The 18,790-nt window shown below is 32.8% G+C and overlaps 2 protein-coding genes across 22 annotated transcripts in view; both read left to right on the forward strand.

Annotated features, from left to right (window-relative positions):
• Positions 1-13,288, forward strand: part of LOC117919099 (putative disease resistance RPP13-like protein 1) — a 29,070-nt gene extending 15,782 nt beyond the window's left edge. For all 3 annotated transcript variants that reach the window (XR_004652030.1, XR_004652029.1, XM_034836174.1), the window contains one exon: positions 13,230-13,288. The gene's annotated coding sequence lies outside the window, so the exon portion shown is untranslated. The remainder of the gene's footprint in view (positions 1-13,229) is intronic.
• On the forward strand, positions 7,673-17,511 carry LOC117919097 (putative disease resistance RPP13-like protein 1). Of its 19 annotated transcripts, none has more exons than XM_034836165.1 (11): positions 7,675-9,319; positions 13,017-13,102; positions 13,227-13,288; positions 13,367-13,484; positions 13,611-14,039; positions 14,131-14,182; positions 14,309-15,317; positions 15,403-15,720; positions 16,113-16,212; positions 16,354-16,482; positions 16,602-17,511. In XM_034836165.1, the coding sequence occupies exons 1-4, from the start codon at positions 7,879-7,881 to the stop codon at positions 13,410-13,412; spliced, it is 1,635 nt and encodes a 544-aa protein (XP_034692056.1). In that variant the 5' UTR covers positions 7,675-7,878; the 3' UTR covers positions 13,413-13,484; positions 13,611-14,039; positions 14,131-14,182; positions 14,309-15,317; positions 15,403-15,720; positions 16,113-16,212; positions 16,354-16,482; positions 16,602-17,511. The 19 variants fall into 19 exon arrangements, with proteins under 19 accessions (XP_034692047.1, XP_034692044.1, XP_034692046.1 ...); XM_034836164.1 differs by having other exon boundaries at positions 14,327-15,317; XM_034836167.1 differs by having other exon boundaries at positions 13,611-13,800.
• Positions 17,512-18,790: the final 1,279 nt, after the last annotated feature.

An 18,790-nucleotide genomic window follows, 5' to 3' on the forward strand; every position in this document is an offset into this window, starting at 1 on the left:
TACACCAATCAAGGATGAAATAAGAACAAGTACAAATGTAGCAACAAGGTACAACTAAAGCAGGTAAAAAATCCCCACAGAAGAAGCCATTTTCTTGGCTCCATGTTTATTTAATCAATATGCAAAATTATTAGCTGAATGAGGGGAACAAGAGAAGGAACAACCTGAACTACTAGCTAAGTCTAGGATTTTACTGAGCCACACGTCATATTTCCAATGACCTCTCTCTAACTTAGACAATCCATGAGATCGCTATAGTTAAATCACCCTCTACCAATAAATCGCACCCTCTTCCGCTAGTTAAGAGAAGGCTATCAACATTATACCATGCTGATCCCTAATCACACTTCCAATTCCCAGCTGACCTAGGTTACCTAGAGGTCACCAATAAAGGTTTTAACTCAACCAAACCCATTGAAGGTGGAGTTCATATTAAGATCATCTTACAACCTATTCTGTTTGACATGCCAACCATATTTCAATGAAGCTGTAAAATGTTCAAAGGAGTACTCCCCAAAACTGTATAGGAAGAAGTCTACAAGGAGGAATAGAAGTATCAAATCCTAAATAGATTCTAGTGTACTCCCTTTATCTTTAAAAATTCTTGCATTCCTTTCAATTCAAACTATCCATAACAAGGCAAGGCAAGCCACATGCTAAAGTACCTTTTCTCTTGGTGTACCTTCAAATCCTCATTAGAGCGTCTTTTCTTATCCACTACTTCATTCACAATATTGCAACCAGAATTTGTCCCTTTCAAAAAATGCATCTTGGAAAATATGGATAGCTTCATGTAGTACCCCTTGAATGTGGCATGACAAAACCTAAACTATTTATCTTGTAGGGACTTGTCACTAAACTAATGGACCCAAAATCAGATATTCTACCAATTGACTCTTTTTAGGCATAAAAGCTATAAAAGTGGCATTAGTGCTCTTATTGATAACCGCATTGTTGTGGAACTTTGAAGAAAAAAAACTATGGAAAAACCATCATGGCTTGGAACTTTCTCATTGTATTTGGCACAACCATCTGAATATCTTCCTACTGTTTTATGAGAAGGAATTTAATCAGAAGGTTTCAAACATCCAATCTTATTTTGTCTCTTAAAAGTCATCCTCGCCTTCCTATCACACTTTATTTAAGGTAATGAAAAAAAACATTTATAGACAGAAATGAACAAGAAGGAAGAGTTATCCTTCCAAATAAGAAAGTAGTAAACCAATAGGAAGGAAATTAGAAACCAACAACTAGAAAGCCATGAAAAAAAACAACCAACAGTGGAGGAGTAGAAATTGTGGGTATTTCCACAACTGGGGTTGTGGTTACCTGTGATGATGGTGAAGCAAGTGGTGGTGGGTGGTATTCAAAGTGAAATTACTGACAAATCCTGACAAGGGGTTCAAAACAGAAAACAGAAAGAGGACAATGCCTCCTACCGCTTTCCACATGTCTAACAGCACTAGCTCTACTCAAAACAGTTTTGGATACTTTCATTGAAACTCCTACCTCTACAAAATGCATTTCTTTTTTGGGAGAATTATCTTTTGGGGGTAGATGGGCCCCCAAATTAACAAAAGATCCATATAACTCTTCAAATTGAGTTGAAGGATATGAAATAGTAATGGACAAATATACCCTTTAAGAACACATATAAAATATTTTATAAAATTAAGTTAAATAATTTTTTTTCAATAATTTTTTTTTCAAAAATACTAAATTAAATAAAAGTAGTTTTCAAAAATATTAAATTAAATAATTTTTTTTAAAAATATTAAATTAAATAAAAGTATTTTAAAAAATATTAAATTACATAAAAGTATTTTTTAAAATATTAAATTAAATATAAGTATTTTTCAAAAATATTAATTTTTTTCTCAAAATCAACAAAGGGCATTTTTGGAAATACTGAAGGATAATATCCTTCAACTCAATTTCCATACTTTCATTGGGTCTTGGGCTCAATTTGAAGAGTTACATGGACCTTTTGTTAATTTGGGGGCCCATCTACCCCCAAAACATAATTCTCCCTTCTTTTTTCTTAAGGAGAATTGTGTTTTGGGCCCACTTGGCCCAAAAATTAATATTTGGTCTATATAATTTCTATAATTGATAGAAATGACATAAAATGTTAAAAGACTAATATATCCTTCAAATTTCTATATATTGCATTTTAAAAATATATAATAGTAATGGACTAAAATACCCAATGACCTTTCACATAAGTTTTTTTTTTTTTTTTTTATCTTTATTGCACCACTATTCATGTAACCATAATAATTCTATTTTAACAATTTGGATTTTTCATTATTTTTAATTTTTTTTTATAAATAATTAAAAATCAGCATTATTTTCTATTTTAAATTATAAATAAAGAAGAATTATGTTAAAAAACTATTTTAAAAAATACTTTCTAAAAAAATGGTAATATGATTTATATTTTTTTTGAAAAAACATTTAATTAAAAAATGAAAACTATTTTTAAAAATAAAACTTGAAAACCTTGTTTAGTACTATTTTTTATATGAAAATAATAAAAAGAATTAAATTTCATTGATTATCCATTTTTATTTTTTTCCATTATTTATTTTAATAAAAAAATAAAAAATATATATATGTTTACAATTAAACAAAGAAATTGATCAATTATATGTTTTTTGTGGGACTATCTTTTACATGAAAAAAAATTAAATAACTAAATTATATATATTTATTACTCTTTTTAATTTTATTTTCTTTATTTATTTTTTGTCTAATAGAAAATTTTAGTATATCCATAATTAACAAAGTAATAAATCAATTGTGCATATTTTAATCTATTAAAATAAATTACTTTCTAATTTAAATAAATAAAATGAAATAAGTAAATAAATTTAAGGTTATTTCTATTTTTTAACATATCTTATATCAATATTTTTTATGGTTAAATAAATTATTTATTTATTTTTATTTAATTCCAAAAATAAAATGAAATAAATAAATAAATTTGGTATTTTCTAACTGATCTTATATTCATATTTCTTATGGTTAAATAAATTTTTTATTTATTTTTCTTTATTTCCAAAAATAAAAGAAAATAAATAAATAATTTTTTTTTTTTTTTGTCTTGTCATCTAAGGATTGCACACTCTTAAGGTACACATTCCTCTATTACACACTCATCTTACGCACTTTATTTAACTCGCACATAATAATTCGAATATTTATCTCACTAATGATGTTTAAAAGAAAATTTTGTTTTTCCATCTTTCACTATTTTTTGAAACAAACCAATGAAAACATGGTTATCCTACTTATGGTTAGACATTGAGTAGGGGGTATATGAAATTTGAGTCACTGTACAAGATATTTACACTAAGTGTACATGACAAATATACTAACTGAACAAGGGTGTACAAGACTATTATTTGTGAAGAATTTTAAGTGATTAAGAAAAACTTATTTGTTTATTTTCCTTAACCGATGATAAATGACATTCCTTACACACATTGGTTAAGCATATATTCATCTCATGCACTTTATCTAACTTGTATATGATCATTTGAATATGTACCTCACTTATGATGATTGTAAAATAAAATTATACAACAATTTTTCTTCTTTTTTAAAACCAAACCAATGCAAACATGGTTAACCGACCTATTGTCATATATTTATGAGATGATGTATGAAATTTTAGTTATTGTACAAGGATATTATACTAACTGTACAAGATAAATTTACTAATTGTATAAGGATGTACAAGACTACTTTTTGTTAAGGATTTCAAATGATTTTGAAAAACTTTCCCATTTTTTTCCACTCAAAGATTTTTTTTTCCCACTCAAATTCTCTCACTCAAGAATTGTTTCGAATTTTATTTTTAAATTTCATCGTCAAAATTTTGTAATTGCATATTTTGTTTTTATAGTTTTAGTAATGTTCTTTCTTTCCACTTTTTTTTTTTTTTTTTTTTTTTTTTTTATGAAATTTTATCCAAATGAATTTATATTTAAAATTATAATCATATTTAAATTATTTTTATATATTTCCTTAAACTCATTTTACTCTTTGCTCTATATTCTAACAAGATTAAATAATTTAAAAATATATAAATCTCAAATTAATTTTAATTATATTTAATTTTTTTTATATATATTTTCTATGGTAAAACCAAACATAAGAAAATTATGTTTCTTAATTTTTTTTTCTTTTCCCAATATTTTTTTGTAACCAAACATATTCTTAAATTTTGGTGTTATGGTCATCTAGAGGTATGGAATAGCAATGAGATATCCTACTAGTTTGCTTTGTTGCTTTCACTCCACCCACCTTACAAGACAATGTTTGGCATCGTCTTTTTGCTATTCTTTTGTTTTTCTCATCAGTCAATTATAGTGTCCGACAAATAATGTGGACATCTAGGTCCACCACCATCAAAGATTCCTTCAAGTCTTCCGCTCTTTCCTTTGCTTTTCTTTTTGTTTTCTCATCAGTCAATTAGGTCCACCATCATCAATGATTCCTTTAGGCTATGTTTGGTTCCTGGAAAATTTGAGGGAAAATGCGAGGGAAAGAAAATACAAAGGAAAAGTAGAAGGAAAGAAAAAGTGAAGGAAAATAAAAAAATAGATTAAAAGTTGATAAATTATTTTTTTTGTTACTTCAAACTCATTTTATTTATTTTAACTCATCAATATAAAGATTAAATAATTTAAAAATACATAAGTTTTTAATTAGTTTTAATTATATTTGATTTTCTTTGATATTTTTCATAGGACAACCAAACATGAGAAAATCATTTTCCTTAGCATTTTTTTTCTTTCCTTTGTACTTTCCAGGAACCAAACATAGCCTAGGTTATGTTTGGTTCCGGAAAATACTAAGGAAAGAAAAAAAATGTAAAGGAAAATGATTTTTTCATGTTTGGTTGTCATATGAAAAATATCAAAGAAAATTAAATATAATTAAAACTAATTAAAAGCTTATATATTTTTAAATTATTTAATCTTTATATTAATGAGTTAAAATAAATAAAATGAGTTTGAAATAACAAAAAAAATAATTCTATTTTTTTATTTTCCTTCACTTTTTATTTCCTTCTACTTTTCCTTTGTATTTTCTTTCCCTTGCATTTTCTTTCAAATTTTCTGGGAACCAAACATAACCTTAGATCTTTTGCATTTTGGTAATTTTCCCTTTTTTTTTCACACACTATCAAAGTAAGGATGTGGGGAGCATGCGCTCCTGGAGGAAATTTTCCTTAAAAATCATCGATTTTTTCACGGTTTATTGAAAAAGTCGCCAATTTTTTGGGTGATGCCATTTTTCCTTTTTTTTTTTTTTTTTTTAATTATCCATTTTTAATTTATCTTTCATTTTAAATTTATATTATCATTTTATTTTATATTGTCTTTTTATTTTTAATTACTTTTCATATTTATCTCATTAATCCTCTTTTTAAAAATTATTATCACTTCACTCTTAATTTTTTTTTTATATTTATCCTTTCAATTTTATTTAATTTTAAATGTTTTTATTTTAAAATATTAAAAATATAATTTGACCCAAAAAAATTGCTACAATATAAAAAATTAAGGAAATTCTAATATTTTATAAATTAAAATTAATTTGATAAGATAAATTGTTAATAATTTTAATCGTTTAAATAAATTAATGTTAATAGAAAAAGTTCTTACTACATATTTTTAATAAAATTTTAAAAATTAAATCTCAAAAAAAAATGTTTTATATAAATTAATTTAATTTTTCATTTAAAATGTAACAAAACATATTTTAATAAAAGTATTTTAAAAATTTTAAAATAAATGAATATAAATGTATTAAATAAATTTAAGCTAATTTTTTTTCATAAAAATTTGATAAATGTTATCTTATTACACTTACAAAATAACTTTAATACACAAAATATTTCATATTTATCCGATATAACGGTGTTTACGGAACCAAGGCGAGTTGAGCCCCTACACTCAAGCTCAAACTTGCCCTTGACCATTGCTGATTAAATGCACATACTATATATATTATAAAATAATCAGAAAAAATTATTATAAATAAATTAATTTTAGTTATTATGCTTTTATATAATAATTACATATAAAATAAATTTAAATTTTTGAATAAAATTAATTTTAAAATAAAAATACTTATACAAATTATCATTATTTTTTTTATCATTAAATATATCCAAAATAGATTAATATGCATAAAATATGTTTTCAAGTTATAAAAATTATTATTAAATATCACAATGGTACATATATCATCATTTATTTTATATCATTTAATATAATTGAATTAAATGGATCACAATTTTAATATTAAATATATTTTAAAATTAGACATATTATAATCAAATAGAAATAATATTTGATGTAATTTAATAATAAATGTACACTTATAAAATTCATATTTTTTATTGATGCATATAATATTATTATCAAATATGATAAATTATATTACACATATATCAAATTCTTCAACAAAACAACTTTAAAATGTTTATTATACTTTTAATTACATTTGTACGAGGTTTTTCTTATATTTCTATGAATTTTGATCAATTTTAAGTCTATCGATATTTTTTTTCAAAATATCTGCCATATATCTATAATATATTCTATATATCCATAAAATCGAAGTACCGATATATCCGTGATTACTATATTTTCATCCTTACTTTTAGGTTCATTGAACTTTAAGTGCACTAATTCAACACGTCTATCTTTCTTTGGATCTTTTTATTTTTATTTATTTATTTTTGTTTTGTATTATTCCAATTGTGGTTCTCAAAATAGTTAAAAAAAAATGTTTTTGAAAATTATTTTATGATATTTTATAAAACAAGACTATGAGAAGATGAAGTATTCTTAACTAATTTTCTATATTTTAAAAATAATTTTCATCTAGATTATTTTATTTTTTATATCTATATAATTACTTTTTTAAAATAAGTAAAAATAACTAAAAGGATATGATCTAAATATACCTTATTTTTTATTTTTAAAAACAAAAATTATATTTTATTTTCTAATTATTAAATATATTTTTCATTTTTTTTTAAAGGATAAAAGACCATTTTACAAAACAATGATAAAAAATGACCTTAATTACCACTAGGTGAGTTAAGGATGACAATGAGACGGCTTCGGAATGAGTCGGTCCCATCCCAATTCCGCCCTATTTATTCAAAATTTCTTATATTTGTCCCATTTAACTTTTTTGAATTTTTTTTAATTTTTAAAAATTATTTTAATTATATTAAAATAAATAATAAAATTATTATATTTTTTATAATTTATTTTATTGAAAATTATTATTATTATTATTATTATTATTATTTATTAAAAATAAGAAAATAAAAATTAATTTAATTTAATTTTAAAAGTATAATTTTATATATAATCAGGGTGTGATGGGACAAGACAATACCTGAACCCACCTCCATATGAGGTATAAAAAAAATTAAAGTCTCAAACCCTTCCTAAGCTAGTTTATTTAAATTTTAAAAACGTCCATTAGAGACGGGTTGACAAAGGGATTTTGAACTCAAAGTTTAAACATGAAAACCCGAATTATTCTCGAAATTTTTTATAATGATTTTAAAATTTCCAACCTATTAACTGTTCTCTTGCTTTGATGATCACCAAAGTGCAAAAGACTGGGTGCTTTTGCTTTCCTTTGGGAATGCGCCATCCATCTTCCACTTGCTTTTGTCTCCCACTTGCTTTTCCTTTTCTTCTTCTCACCCCCAATAATGATTCCTCCAAGCATTCTGCAGTGTGGTAATCCAAACCCAGTCTTTTGCACTTTGGTGGTATCGCGGTAACAGAAACCAATCCTCTGAATTCCTATTGCAAAGCAACAGTCGACACAGATATGGCGGACGCCCTCCTCTCAGCTTCGCTTCAAGTTCTATTCGAAAGGTTGGCTTCTCCAGAGCTCATAAACTTCATTCGGCGACGGAACCTTAGCGATGAACTCCTCAACGAGTTGAAGAGGAAACTCGTGGTTGTTCTCAATGTGCTCGATGATGCGGAGGTGAAGCAATTTTCAAACCCTAATGTCAAAGAGTGGCTCGTCCATGTCAAGGGTGCTGTGTATGATGCGGAAGACCTGTTGGACGAGATCGCTACCGACGCTTTGCGTTGCAAGATGGAAGCTGCTGACTCCCAAACCGGCGGAACTCTTAAGGCGTGGAAATGGAACAAGTTCTCTGCTTGTGTGAAGGCTCCATTTGCTATCAAAAGCATGGAGTCCAGGGTCAGGGGCACGATTGATCAACTGGAAAAAATCGCAGGAGAAATAGTTGGGTTGGGGCTGGCAGAAGGTGAGGGCGAGAAACGGTCACCAAGACCAAGATCACGAATGTCCACTTCTTTGGAGGATGACTCCATTGTTGTCGGCAGGGATGAAATTCAGAAAGAGATGATGGAGTGGTTGCTTTCTGACAATACAACAGGCGGCAAAATGGGGGTGATGTCCATAGTGGGCATGGGCGGCAGCGGCAAGACCACGCTTGCTCGGCTTCTCTATAACGATGAGGGAGTGAAGGAACACTTCGACTTGAAAGCATGGGTCTATGTTTCCACTGAGTTTCTCCTTATCAAACTCACCAAAACCGTTCTTGAGGAAATTCGTTCTCCGCCTACTTCCGCTGACAACCTAAATTTGCTTCAGCTTCAACTCAAAGAGGAACTTAGTAACAAGAAATTTCTGCTTGTCCTTGATGACGTCTGGAATTTAAAGCCTCGTGATGAAGGTTATATGGAGCTTAGCGATCGTGAAGGTTGGAATATTCTACGAACTCCACTCCTCGCTGCAGCAGAGGGAAGCAAGATTGTCATGACTAGTCGTGATCAATCTGTTGCAACAACCATGCGAGCAGTCCCTACTCATCATCTTGGGAAATTAAGCTCTGAAGATAGTTGGTCCCTGTTTAAAAAGCATGCATTTGAAGATAGAGACCCCAACGCATACCTTGAGCTTGAACGCATAGGCAGACAGATTGTGGACAAGTGCCAAGGATTACCTTTGGCTGTGAAAGCACTCGGCTGTCTCTTGTATTCTAAGGTCGAAAAAAGGGAATGGGACGATGTGTTGAAAAGTGAAATATGGCATCCGCAGAGTGGCTCCGAAATTCTTCCGTCTTTGATATTAAGCTACCATCATCTTTCTCTACATCTGAAGCATTGTTTTGCTTATTGTTCTATTTTTCCCCAGGGCCACCAATTCTACAAAGAGAAGCTGATTTTATTATGGATGGCAGAAGGTCTTTTACACCCACAACAAAACGAAGGAACGAGAATGGAAGAGATAGGTGAGTCATATTTTGATGAACTTCTTGCCAAGTCATTCTTTCAAAAATCTATTGGAAGAAAAGGATCATGCTTTGTAATGCATGATCTAATACATGAATTGGCTCAACACGTGTCTGGAGATTTTTGTGCTCGAGTGGAAGATGATGTTAAGTTACCAAAAGTATCTGAGAAGGCTCACCACTTTGTGTACTTTAAAAGTGATTATACTGAGTTGGTTGCATTTAAGAATTTTAAGGTTATGACTAGAGCTAAATCTCTTCGGACATTCTTAGAAGTGAAGTCAATCGGAAACCTGCCTTGGTATTATTTGAGTAAAAGGGTTTTACAAGATATATTACCAAAAATGTGGTGTTTACGTGTGTTATCATTATGTGCATATGCAATAACTGATTTGCCTAAATCGATAGGTAATTTGAAACATTTGCGTTACTTGGATTTGTCTTTCACAATGATTAAAAATTTACCTGAATCAATATGTTGTTTATGCAATTTACAAACAATGATGCTGAGAAAATGTTCAAAACTCGATGAATTGCCTTCAAAGATGGGAAAATTGATTAATTTGCGCTATCTTGATATTGATGGATGTGGTTCATTGAGAGAAATGTCAAGTCATGGAATTGGTCGATTAAAAAGTTTACAAAGGTTGACTCAATTTATTGTGGGCCAAAACAATGGATTAAGAATTGGAGAATTGGGGGAGCTGTTAGAGATTCGAGGAAAACTTTGTATTTCAAACATGGAGAATGTGGTGAGTGTTAATGATGCATCAAGGGCTAATATGAAGGATAAAAGTTATCTTGATGAGTTAATCTTTGATTGGGGTGACGAGTGTACCAATGGTGTTACACAAAGTGGTGCAACAACGCATGATATACTCAACAAGTTACAACCTCATCCAAATTTAAAACAACTCTCCATCACAAACTATCCTGGTGAAGGATTTCCAAATTGGCTTGGAGATCCTTCAGTGTTGAATCTCGTGTCCCTTGAGCTTCGGGGTTGTGGCAATTGCTCAACATTGCCACCACTTGGACAGCTAACCCAGCTTAAATATCTGCAAATCTCAAGGATGAATGGAGTAGAGTGTGTGGGTGATGAGTTCTATGGGAATGCTTCCTTTCAATTCCTAGAAACACTATCATTCGAGGATATGAAGAACTGGGAGAAATGGTTATGTTGTGGAGAATTCCCTCGTCTCCAAAAGCTTTTTATACAAAAGTGTCCCAAACTCACTGGGAAATTACCAGAACAGCTTCTTTCATTGGTGGAACTTCAAATTCGTGAATGTCCGCAGCTGCTTATGGCTTCACTCACAGTTCCTGCAATTTGTCAATTCAGGATGATGGATTTTGGTAAACTGCAGTTGCAAATGGCAGGTTGTGACTTCACAGCTCTTCAAACTTCAGAAATTGAAATTTTAGATGTGTCTCAGTGGAGTCAACTTCCAATGGCACCACACCAGCTCTCAATTAGAGAATGTGATTATGCGGAGTCTCTGCTAGAGGAGGAAATCTCGCAAACCAACATACATGATCTGAAAATCTATGATTGTAGTTTTTCTAGATCCCTGCACAAAGTTGGTTTACCCACTACACTGAAATCACTATTCATCTCTGAGTGCTCGAAATTAGCGTTTCCCCTACCTGAGTTGTTCAGATGCCATCTCCCAGTCCTTGAAAGTCTAAAAATCAAACATGGTGTTATCGATGATTCTCTCTCGTTATCCTTCTCATTAGGCATCTTCCCCAAGTTGACTCATTTCACAATCGATGGTCTTAAGGGGCTTGAGAAGCTCTCGATTTTGGTTTCAGAGGGTGATCCCACATCTTTATGTTCCCTGTCTCTAGATGGTTGCCCTGATCTTGAATCTATCGAATTGCACGCTCTCAACTTGGAGTCTTGTTCGATTTATAGGTGCTCCAAGCTCAGGTCGTTGGCACACAGACAGTCATCTGTACAGAAGTTGAATTTAGGGTCTTGTCCAGAATTGTTGTTTCAGAGAGAGGGTTTGCCTTCCAACCTACGTAAACTTGGAATTACCGATTTCACGCCCCAGGTGGAGTGGGGTTTGCAAAGGCTGACCTCTCTTACTCATTTCACAATCGAAGGTGGATGTGAAGACATTGGATTATTTCCCAAGGAGTGTTTGCTGCCCTCTTCTCTGGCTTCTCTTGAAATTGAATCATTTCCCGATCTCAAGTCTCTTGACAGTGGGGGTCTTCAACAGCTCACCTCTCTTCTAAAATTAAAGATCAGCCACTGCCCAGAGCTCCAGTTCTCGACAGGATCGGTTCTTCAACACCTTATCTCTCTAAAACGATTAGAAATTTATGGATGCTCGAGGCTCCAATCATTGACAGAAGCGGGTCTTCAACACCTCACCTCTCTTGAAAAATTGGAGATCGCAAACTGCCCAATGCTCCAATCCTTGACAAAAGTGGGTCTTCAACACCTCACCTCTCTTAAAACATTAGGGATCAATAACTGCCGAATGCTCCAATCCTTGACAGAAGTGGGTCTTCAACACCTCACCTCTCTTGAAAGTTTGTGGATCAATAACTGCCCAATGCTCCAATCCTTGACAAAAGTGGGTCTTCAACACCTCACCTCTCTTGAAAGTTTGTGGATCAATAAGTGCCCAATGCTCCAATCCTTGACAAAAGTGGGTCTTCAACACCTCACCTCTCTTAAAACATTGCGGATCTATGACTGTAGTAAGCTCAAATACTTGACAAAAGAGAGACTTCCAGACTCCCTCTCTTATCTGTTCATCTACAAATGTCCTTTACTGGAAAAACGGTGTCAATTTGAGAAAGGGGAAGAATGGCGTTATATAGCTCACATTCCAAATATAGAGATCAATGGTGTGCTATATTAATCAAAGTGCCACTCCGCCAATATAGAGTCAGGTAATTCTTTTGTGCTTGAAAAGTTCCAATTCATTCGCTAGTCCTGTTTATTTGATTTAAGATTTTCTTTTTCTTGAAGCTTCAAGCCTGAAACAAATATTGAACACCATTTCATGCTCTGTTTTGATTTGGTGGTTTGCAAAAATAACCATTTATAACCATTGAAAAATTAAGAAAAAATAACAAAGAACCATGGATATTTCGTTTGTTTGTATTTTATTTTCTGTTTTTTTTTTATTGTGTTCTCTATTTATATCTTATATACAGGGCACATAACAACTTTAGGGCATATTCTAGTTAGCTGCTTTATTAGCAAGTCATTCAAATTGCTTTGTTTTTTTCTTGCTTCAATATACCAAATTTTATGAACAACTTTAATGACTTGAATTTCAATGCTTTTAAATAATTTTATTCACAATTTCATGTGTTTGATTAAACTCATTTAATTTGAATTAAATACATTTCAATTATTGATTTGACAACATCTAAAACATTTTTGGTTCCTCAAAAGTGTTAAATAGATTCCTCATAAATATTTGTTTTTCCCTCAATTTTCCCATAAACAATCAAACAAGAGAAAAAGTTTACACTTTTTTTTCCCTGCTTTCCCATAAATTTTCTGAGAACCAAACTAGTTTTATAATTGCTAGTTTTAAAAAATTATTAAATTCATTTTTTTTTTACTCTTTCCTTTTTCATACAAGATAAAAGGAATTGTGTGTGCTAAATTTATCAAACCAAACTAATCGTCATTTTTTGTGTTTTTTTTTCCTTTTCATTTCAGTGTTCATTGTAAGTAATCAGGATGAGCATAGAAGATTTGTTATGATAAACAAAGTTTCAATTATGAGCATGGAAGAAACATGTAAGGTAAACAACAATAATTTTATGCCAATGTTTTTTAGATATGAGATCATTTGAAATTCATGTGAAGTATTTTATGATACTTGAGTTAGTCAAATTTTTTAGATGTTTGAACTCTCCTTTGGTTCAGCAGCTTGCAGTGATTGGGCGTCCATGTAAAATGTGCTCTAACCAAGTGGACTTCTGCAAAAGGTAAGCAATAGGCATAAATCTCTTCATGTTTTTGTCTCAATTTTGATGATATTTTCTTCATGTTTTGACTTTTGCAAGGAAGTGGAATATGAAGAAAGATAGATTGTTCAGATTTTCCCTGTAGAGGAAGGGAGATTCCTGGGTGCTCAACACTTGATGCTCATTGCTCTGTTCAAGAAGACTAAGAAACTCAGAGGTATAAGGTTCATCTCCCTATGATTATCTCTAAAAATTTTGATTATTTCATTTATACATTAATCAATTGAAGAGATTCGGATCCTCTTTTGTTAACTATCTACTTGTGTGGGATTTTTGATTTCAGGATCAGTTTCAGCCATGTCAAAAGCAAAAGGAAAAGCTGAAGCTGAAGATATCATGTATAAAAACAGAGGAATTTCCATTGAAACTAGTCCAAATGATGGTACTCTTTGTCACCCAGCTTCTTCAGAAATTGCTGCTTGGCCCATGGCAAGGTTAACAATCCCCTCAACTGTGAAACAGTTTTTGATGAGGTTGGCTAATGATCAAATTCCACCAGTTCACTATGATTTATACTGTAACATGATCATACGTATAAACTCTGAAGTTCTTATATAAATGCTGAGAATCTTCTATTGGGCCCTAATGGATTATGGAAGTTGTGTGATTTTGGAAGCACCTCCACCAATCATAAGCACTTTAAGAAGCCTGAATGGGCATTGAAGAAGACAATATCAGAAAGTACAGTATACCTGCATATACAGCTCCCGAGGTTGAATGGAAAACTATGTTTTTTGATAAGTTAGTGCTGACATTTGGTTAAAAAAATGTTGACTCCCAGTTTCTTCCTTTTCCTGTCCTAGATGTGGGGATTTGTTTAGGAGGAAACCTATAAATGAGAAAGTAGACATTTGGGTAAGTCAATTGTACTTTATTTTTCTTCAATAAGTCTGAGGTATGCCTCTTGTGAAGTTTCCTGTGCTTTTCAATACAACCAAAACCTGAAGTTTACCTTTTTGTACTCATTCATGTGTCTGATAGGTTTTCTTCTCACAACAGCACAGAGAAAAGATTGAAGCAACAGACTGGGAACTCCAGCAAAGAAAATCCGTTTCCCCTGGCCCAGACTAATCTTTGGCAGGCTTTCTCTGAGGCAGGTGCCCAGACAACAATAGCAAGTCTGTTAGGACCCAAAATGGCCATCACAACAAACCAGCCACAGAAGGAACTTCTGGCCCTGAAACTTGGGGTTTTGGAACAGAGAGTTTTACAGCCACCCCTGCTGCCAGCTCTAATATTTCCAGACCCTCCATTGGAGGCAATAATGCCCAGCTGTTTGTTGACTCAAAGAAGATTGAGGGCAAGCTGGCTACTCAACCTGCTGAATGGGCTGGTTTCTAACTTATTTGGTGAGGTTATATCATCCTGGGCACTTCTGGCCATAAGAGATGGGAATAGGTAAAAAAGCAAAACAGAAAGGGATTCATGGCTTTGTGGGCATGATTATGCTTGTAAGTATTGAGTGTTCGCCTTATGCAATAGAATACAACATCTGCATAAGTTCCCTGGTTTCCATGGACTACTTACAAACTTGTACTGTTCTGAATGCCTCGATTTTCAGGTAGGAAAAATAATAATTTCTTTTAATATTGTCCTGTCTGTGACCTTATCCTTCTATTTTGCCATCTATTTTTGTTTAATCCATGAAAATCTTGTATCATATTTCATTTGCATTTGTTACATGCATAAATCCTGGTTTTATGTTACTGTTTTTAGAAAATTATTAGTCAAATGAGTTTTTGGACTGTCTTTAGCTATTTTCAACTATTTTTCCATATCTTGTCTTAGATCTAAATGCATTAGCTGGACAATAGAATGGTGGCTACTTATCTAACAGATGATGTTTTTAATCTTATTGCAGAATGAAAGAAAACTCAACCCTCTCATCCGTAATTGAGAACCATCTAAAGACTGGCCATGGAATAAGCTCAAGCCTTTCTGTACAGAGCAGCTGGACTCTCTCAAATTTTTTATTTGTAAATATCCAAAGGTATTTCCTTTTCCTTTTCCTTACTGATTGATAGTTGTTGACTTGTTGATTATCCTGAGATTCATGTTTGCCTCCCTTCACACAGCTATGAGTTCAAAGTCATTAAATGTGGCAATCCCCGTTGACCTCAATAACAGCTTAAGGAGTGTGTTAGACTGTTACCATTGATCAATTCAGTCCAAAAGGCATTCCATTCAGGGAAGAGGAAATAGAAGAAAATGGAAGCTCTTGATGTATTTTGATTTTGATCAAGGCTTTCTTGATGTATACTCTGATGTTTTGCTCAGATTAATCCTGATGATTTTCTTAACTGGAAAGGTGACTTTTCCCAGTGAAGGAATTGGAGATTCCTGGGTGCTGAACTATTGATGTTCATTGTTCTGTTCAAGAAGAACAAGAAACTGTGAGTAGAAGGTTCATCACTTTAGAATTATCTTCTGAACATTCTGAAAAATAATTTACTCATCCGGGTTGAGCTCTAAAATTATGGTAATGGTTAGAATGCAAAGCCCTCTTCCAGAATTTATGGTCTTGTCATTTTATTTTCTCTTCAGTGTTGAAACTTTCCCAGTCTTCCAGAATTTTGTTGTTACTCCAAACAATGAATAGGATTTATTTATACATTTAATCGATTGAAGAGATTTGGATTACAAAATAGGAATGAAGTTATACATAGAAACCCCTAGAGTTCTTGTATAAATGCTATAACAAACACCACTGAAAATGCAGAATGATTCATTTCTGTTCCTTATTATTTAGTTTGAAGGAAACATTGATGAATCACTTGCTTTGCAGATTGAACCCCGGCATTGAGCTGATGCTTCATAACGTGTTATTATAAGAGACATAGGCTGCCCGAGTTGTCTGAATATACCCCATAGTCCCTCTGATGCCTGTGAGTGTTCTAGTCTGGTTGCTTATCAGAAGCTTTCCCAGTCCAAGTTTGCAACTTTGGCTGTAAAAGAATCATCCAAGAGTTACGTTCTGAGGGCTTTATGTCGCAATGGATGATCTGTTTACTGTATTCTTCATGTAGGTACACAAGTCCTGGGGCGCCTCCAAAAAGGAAGCTTGATAAAGAACCATTGTGCATAAACTCATACACCAGAAGTCACGTGTTCACCCACACACTGCAGTAATGCAGCAAGTGTCCTAGATTCTTATGGTGAGTTTGGCCTATCATTCACTTCTGCTTTGAATTCTTTCTCACCTTCTCCCACCACCTTCTCCAACTTCTTTTCAGCAACAGAATTTCCAGAACCTGATGGTAATATGCCTTTGTAGACAGTGCCAAAGGCTTCTACCATCGCTTGTACTCAGGATTCTGTGATAAAGCTGCAGACTTTTGAGGTTCAAGCAGTAGAAAACTAGAGAAATTGCAGCCACAGAAACAAAGAAGAAGAACGCAGAGGGGCCTAAGAGGACTGAGAGTATTAGAATTGCTTTATTTTGCTTGCCTTTGCCTGAAGTTAGTTCACTGGACTTCAACATCTTGATTAGAGCACCTCTGGCAACAGCAGTTTGATCCAACCTGCCATTTGAAAGAGGTAGTCTTTTCCTCCAACAGCTTCCAGTTCCATTTACAAACCTCAGGTCCTCAAAAATGGCAACTGCACAGTAGGCTCCAACACCAATCCCTGAGTTGGCAACATGGTATTAGTTGGGTGCTTGAAGCTCTCCCATACACAGGTATACAATTTCCATCTCCAAGCATGGCACCATGCACTGCTTCGCTGCTCACATTACCAGTCTTTGTCTTCCATATCTCTTAGCCTCTGGAGAACAAGCTGTCCATTGGTAGTAAGCTCAACTTTTGATCCTCTTGGCACTGGTTAACTTCCATTTGCAGTCCAGATAGCAAGAAGGAATAGATCCTTTTCACTTGGAGACCGTCGGAATCCAAATGCAAAATCACCAGAAGGGGAAGCCCATGTGGAGTTGTCATCAGTGGCATAGAGAGATGAACCCAAGCTTATATTTTACTATAAGCTTGGCTGATGAGTAACAAGTAGAGGTAGAAAGACAGTAAGTTATTATGTGAATAATTAGTCACCCGACTGGTTTTCCCTGCATGTTGATTAAGTTGAAAGAGTCTAGAGGTAGAAAGACAGTAAGTTATTATGTGAACATCGTCTTGTAATTGAATAGTGTGAAAGCAAATTTTTTTCAAGATACCTCTTTCTTCTTCAACAAATGAATATTGAGATCATACGATTACTGTAAGTGACAGCTGATAAGATTTCTTACTATTGAACCTGACATATTTCAGAAGCTCTGTTGTCTTCTGCAATATCATGATATATATCATGCTCACCAATTCTCAAACATCTCAAACCAAGTCAAGCTTTAGAAACTCATCCCCTTGATCTAGATTCTTCCAGGGTGATATGTATCAGAAACATATATGAACCTCACATGAACATTCATCTGCCCATATACAAACCTGATCACAAAGGAGATGTATACTTCGCCAATCCTAAGTATCACTAAGCAGACATGTACAAACCAAAGAAGCTTTTCACTAAGTGAGGCTTGATCACGTGCTACTCTAGTGCTTTAGGTATCACCCCACCCCAAAACTCGTGCACTCTGTTCTTACTCCCTATCAAACAATTCCTAGAACACATTAAGTGGGATTTTTAGGTCTTTATCTGCAATTTGACACCAAGTTTTCATTGAGAACATCTTTCCTTCCTCAGTCTTTTGAAGCTAGTAATCTCGATAAAGTCTCTACAAACCCTGTTTGGGGTCATTGTAGTTTAAACCAAAGTGTCCCCAGTTATATGAATGTAGGCCACCATAGCACCATAGATTCATGGAGTTTCCCATGTTTCTGCAATTTGGATCAAATTAAGATGAAGTTAATGAGCTTCAAGATGAACTACAACACACTTTTTTGCCATTTTTTCTGTGATCAAAATAATGGGGTTCGAGTTTTTCCTTCTGGGGCTTGGAGAAAAAGAGAGATACAACAAGAGAGTGATCTTTTAATTTCTAGCTGTAGAGGTTTACTGGCATTTGTCAAATGTAACGTTCTTGGCGCCCATTTGGATAGTGCAGTTTGAGTTTCGTTACATATTTTCCTTAGATTAAATTATTTCTTTATTATATGAACTCACACCTATGACCCATCCACCTTTAATATGTGAAAATATTTATTTAGAAAAAGAAAACATTGGGTAGTTCAATTTTTATTATATATACGTTTGCTTGTCTTGGAGTTGGTGTTTTAGAAGTCCACCCACCACATCTCTCTGCCTCCATGTCCAAGTTGACTGTTAAAAGACAGGGTTTTTCATTGTCTAATAGACCACAACTACTGCCTCATTTGCACGTTGGCACCTTCCCAAGGTCAAAGTGCAACGAAAAATAAGCAGTGCTCTGGGTCTGGGGTGAAACACCAGCACAGTGGGAGGAGGATTTTTATTAAAAAAAAAATTATTATTAAAAGGGTGGATATTTGAAAATAAATA

Source organism: Vitis riparia, chromosome 7, assembly GCF_004353265.1.
Source record: "Vitis riparia cultivar Riparia Gloire de Montpellier isolate 1030 chromosome 7, EGFV_Vit.rip_1.0, whole genome shotgun sequence".
Classification (NCBI taxonomy): Eukaryota; Viridiplantae; Streptophyta; class Magnoliopsida; order Vitales; family Vitaceae; genus Vitis; species Vitis riparia.

Excerpts from the sequence above, each read along its gene's own strand:
- LOC117919097 (XM_034836154.1), top strand. The coding sequence starts at position 7,879 with ATGGCGGACGCCCTCCTCTCAGCTTCGCTTCAAGTTCTATTCGAAAGG.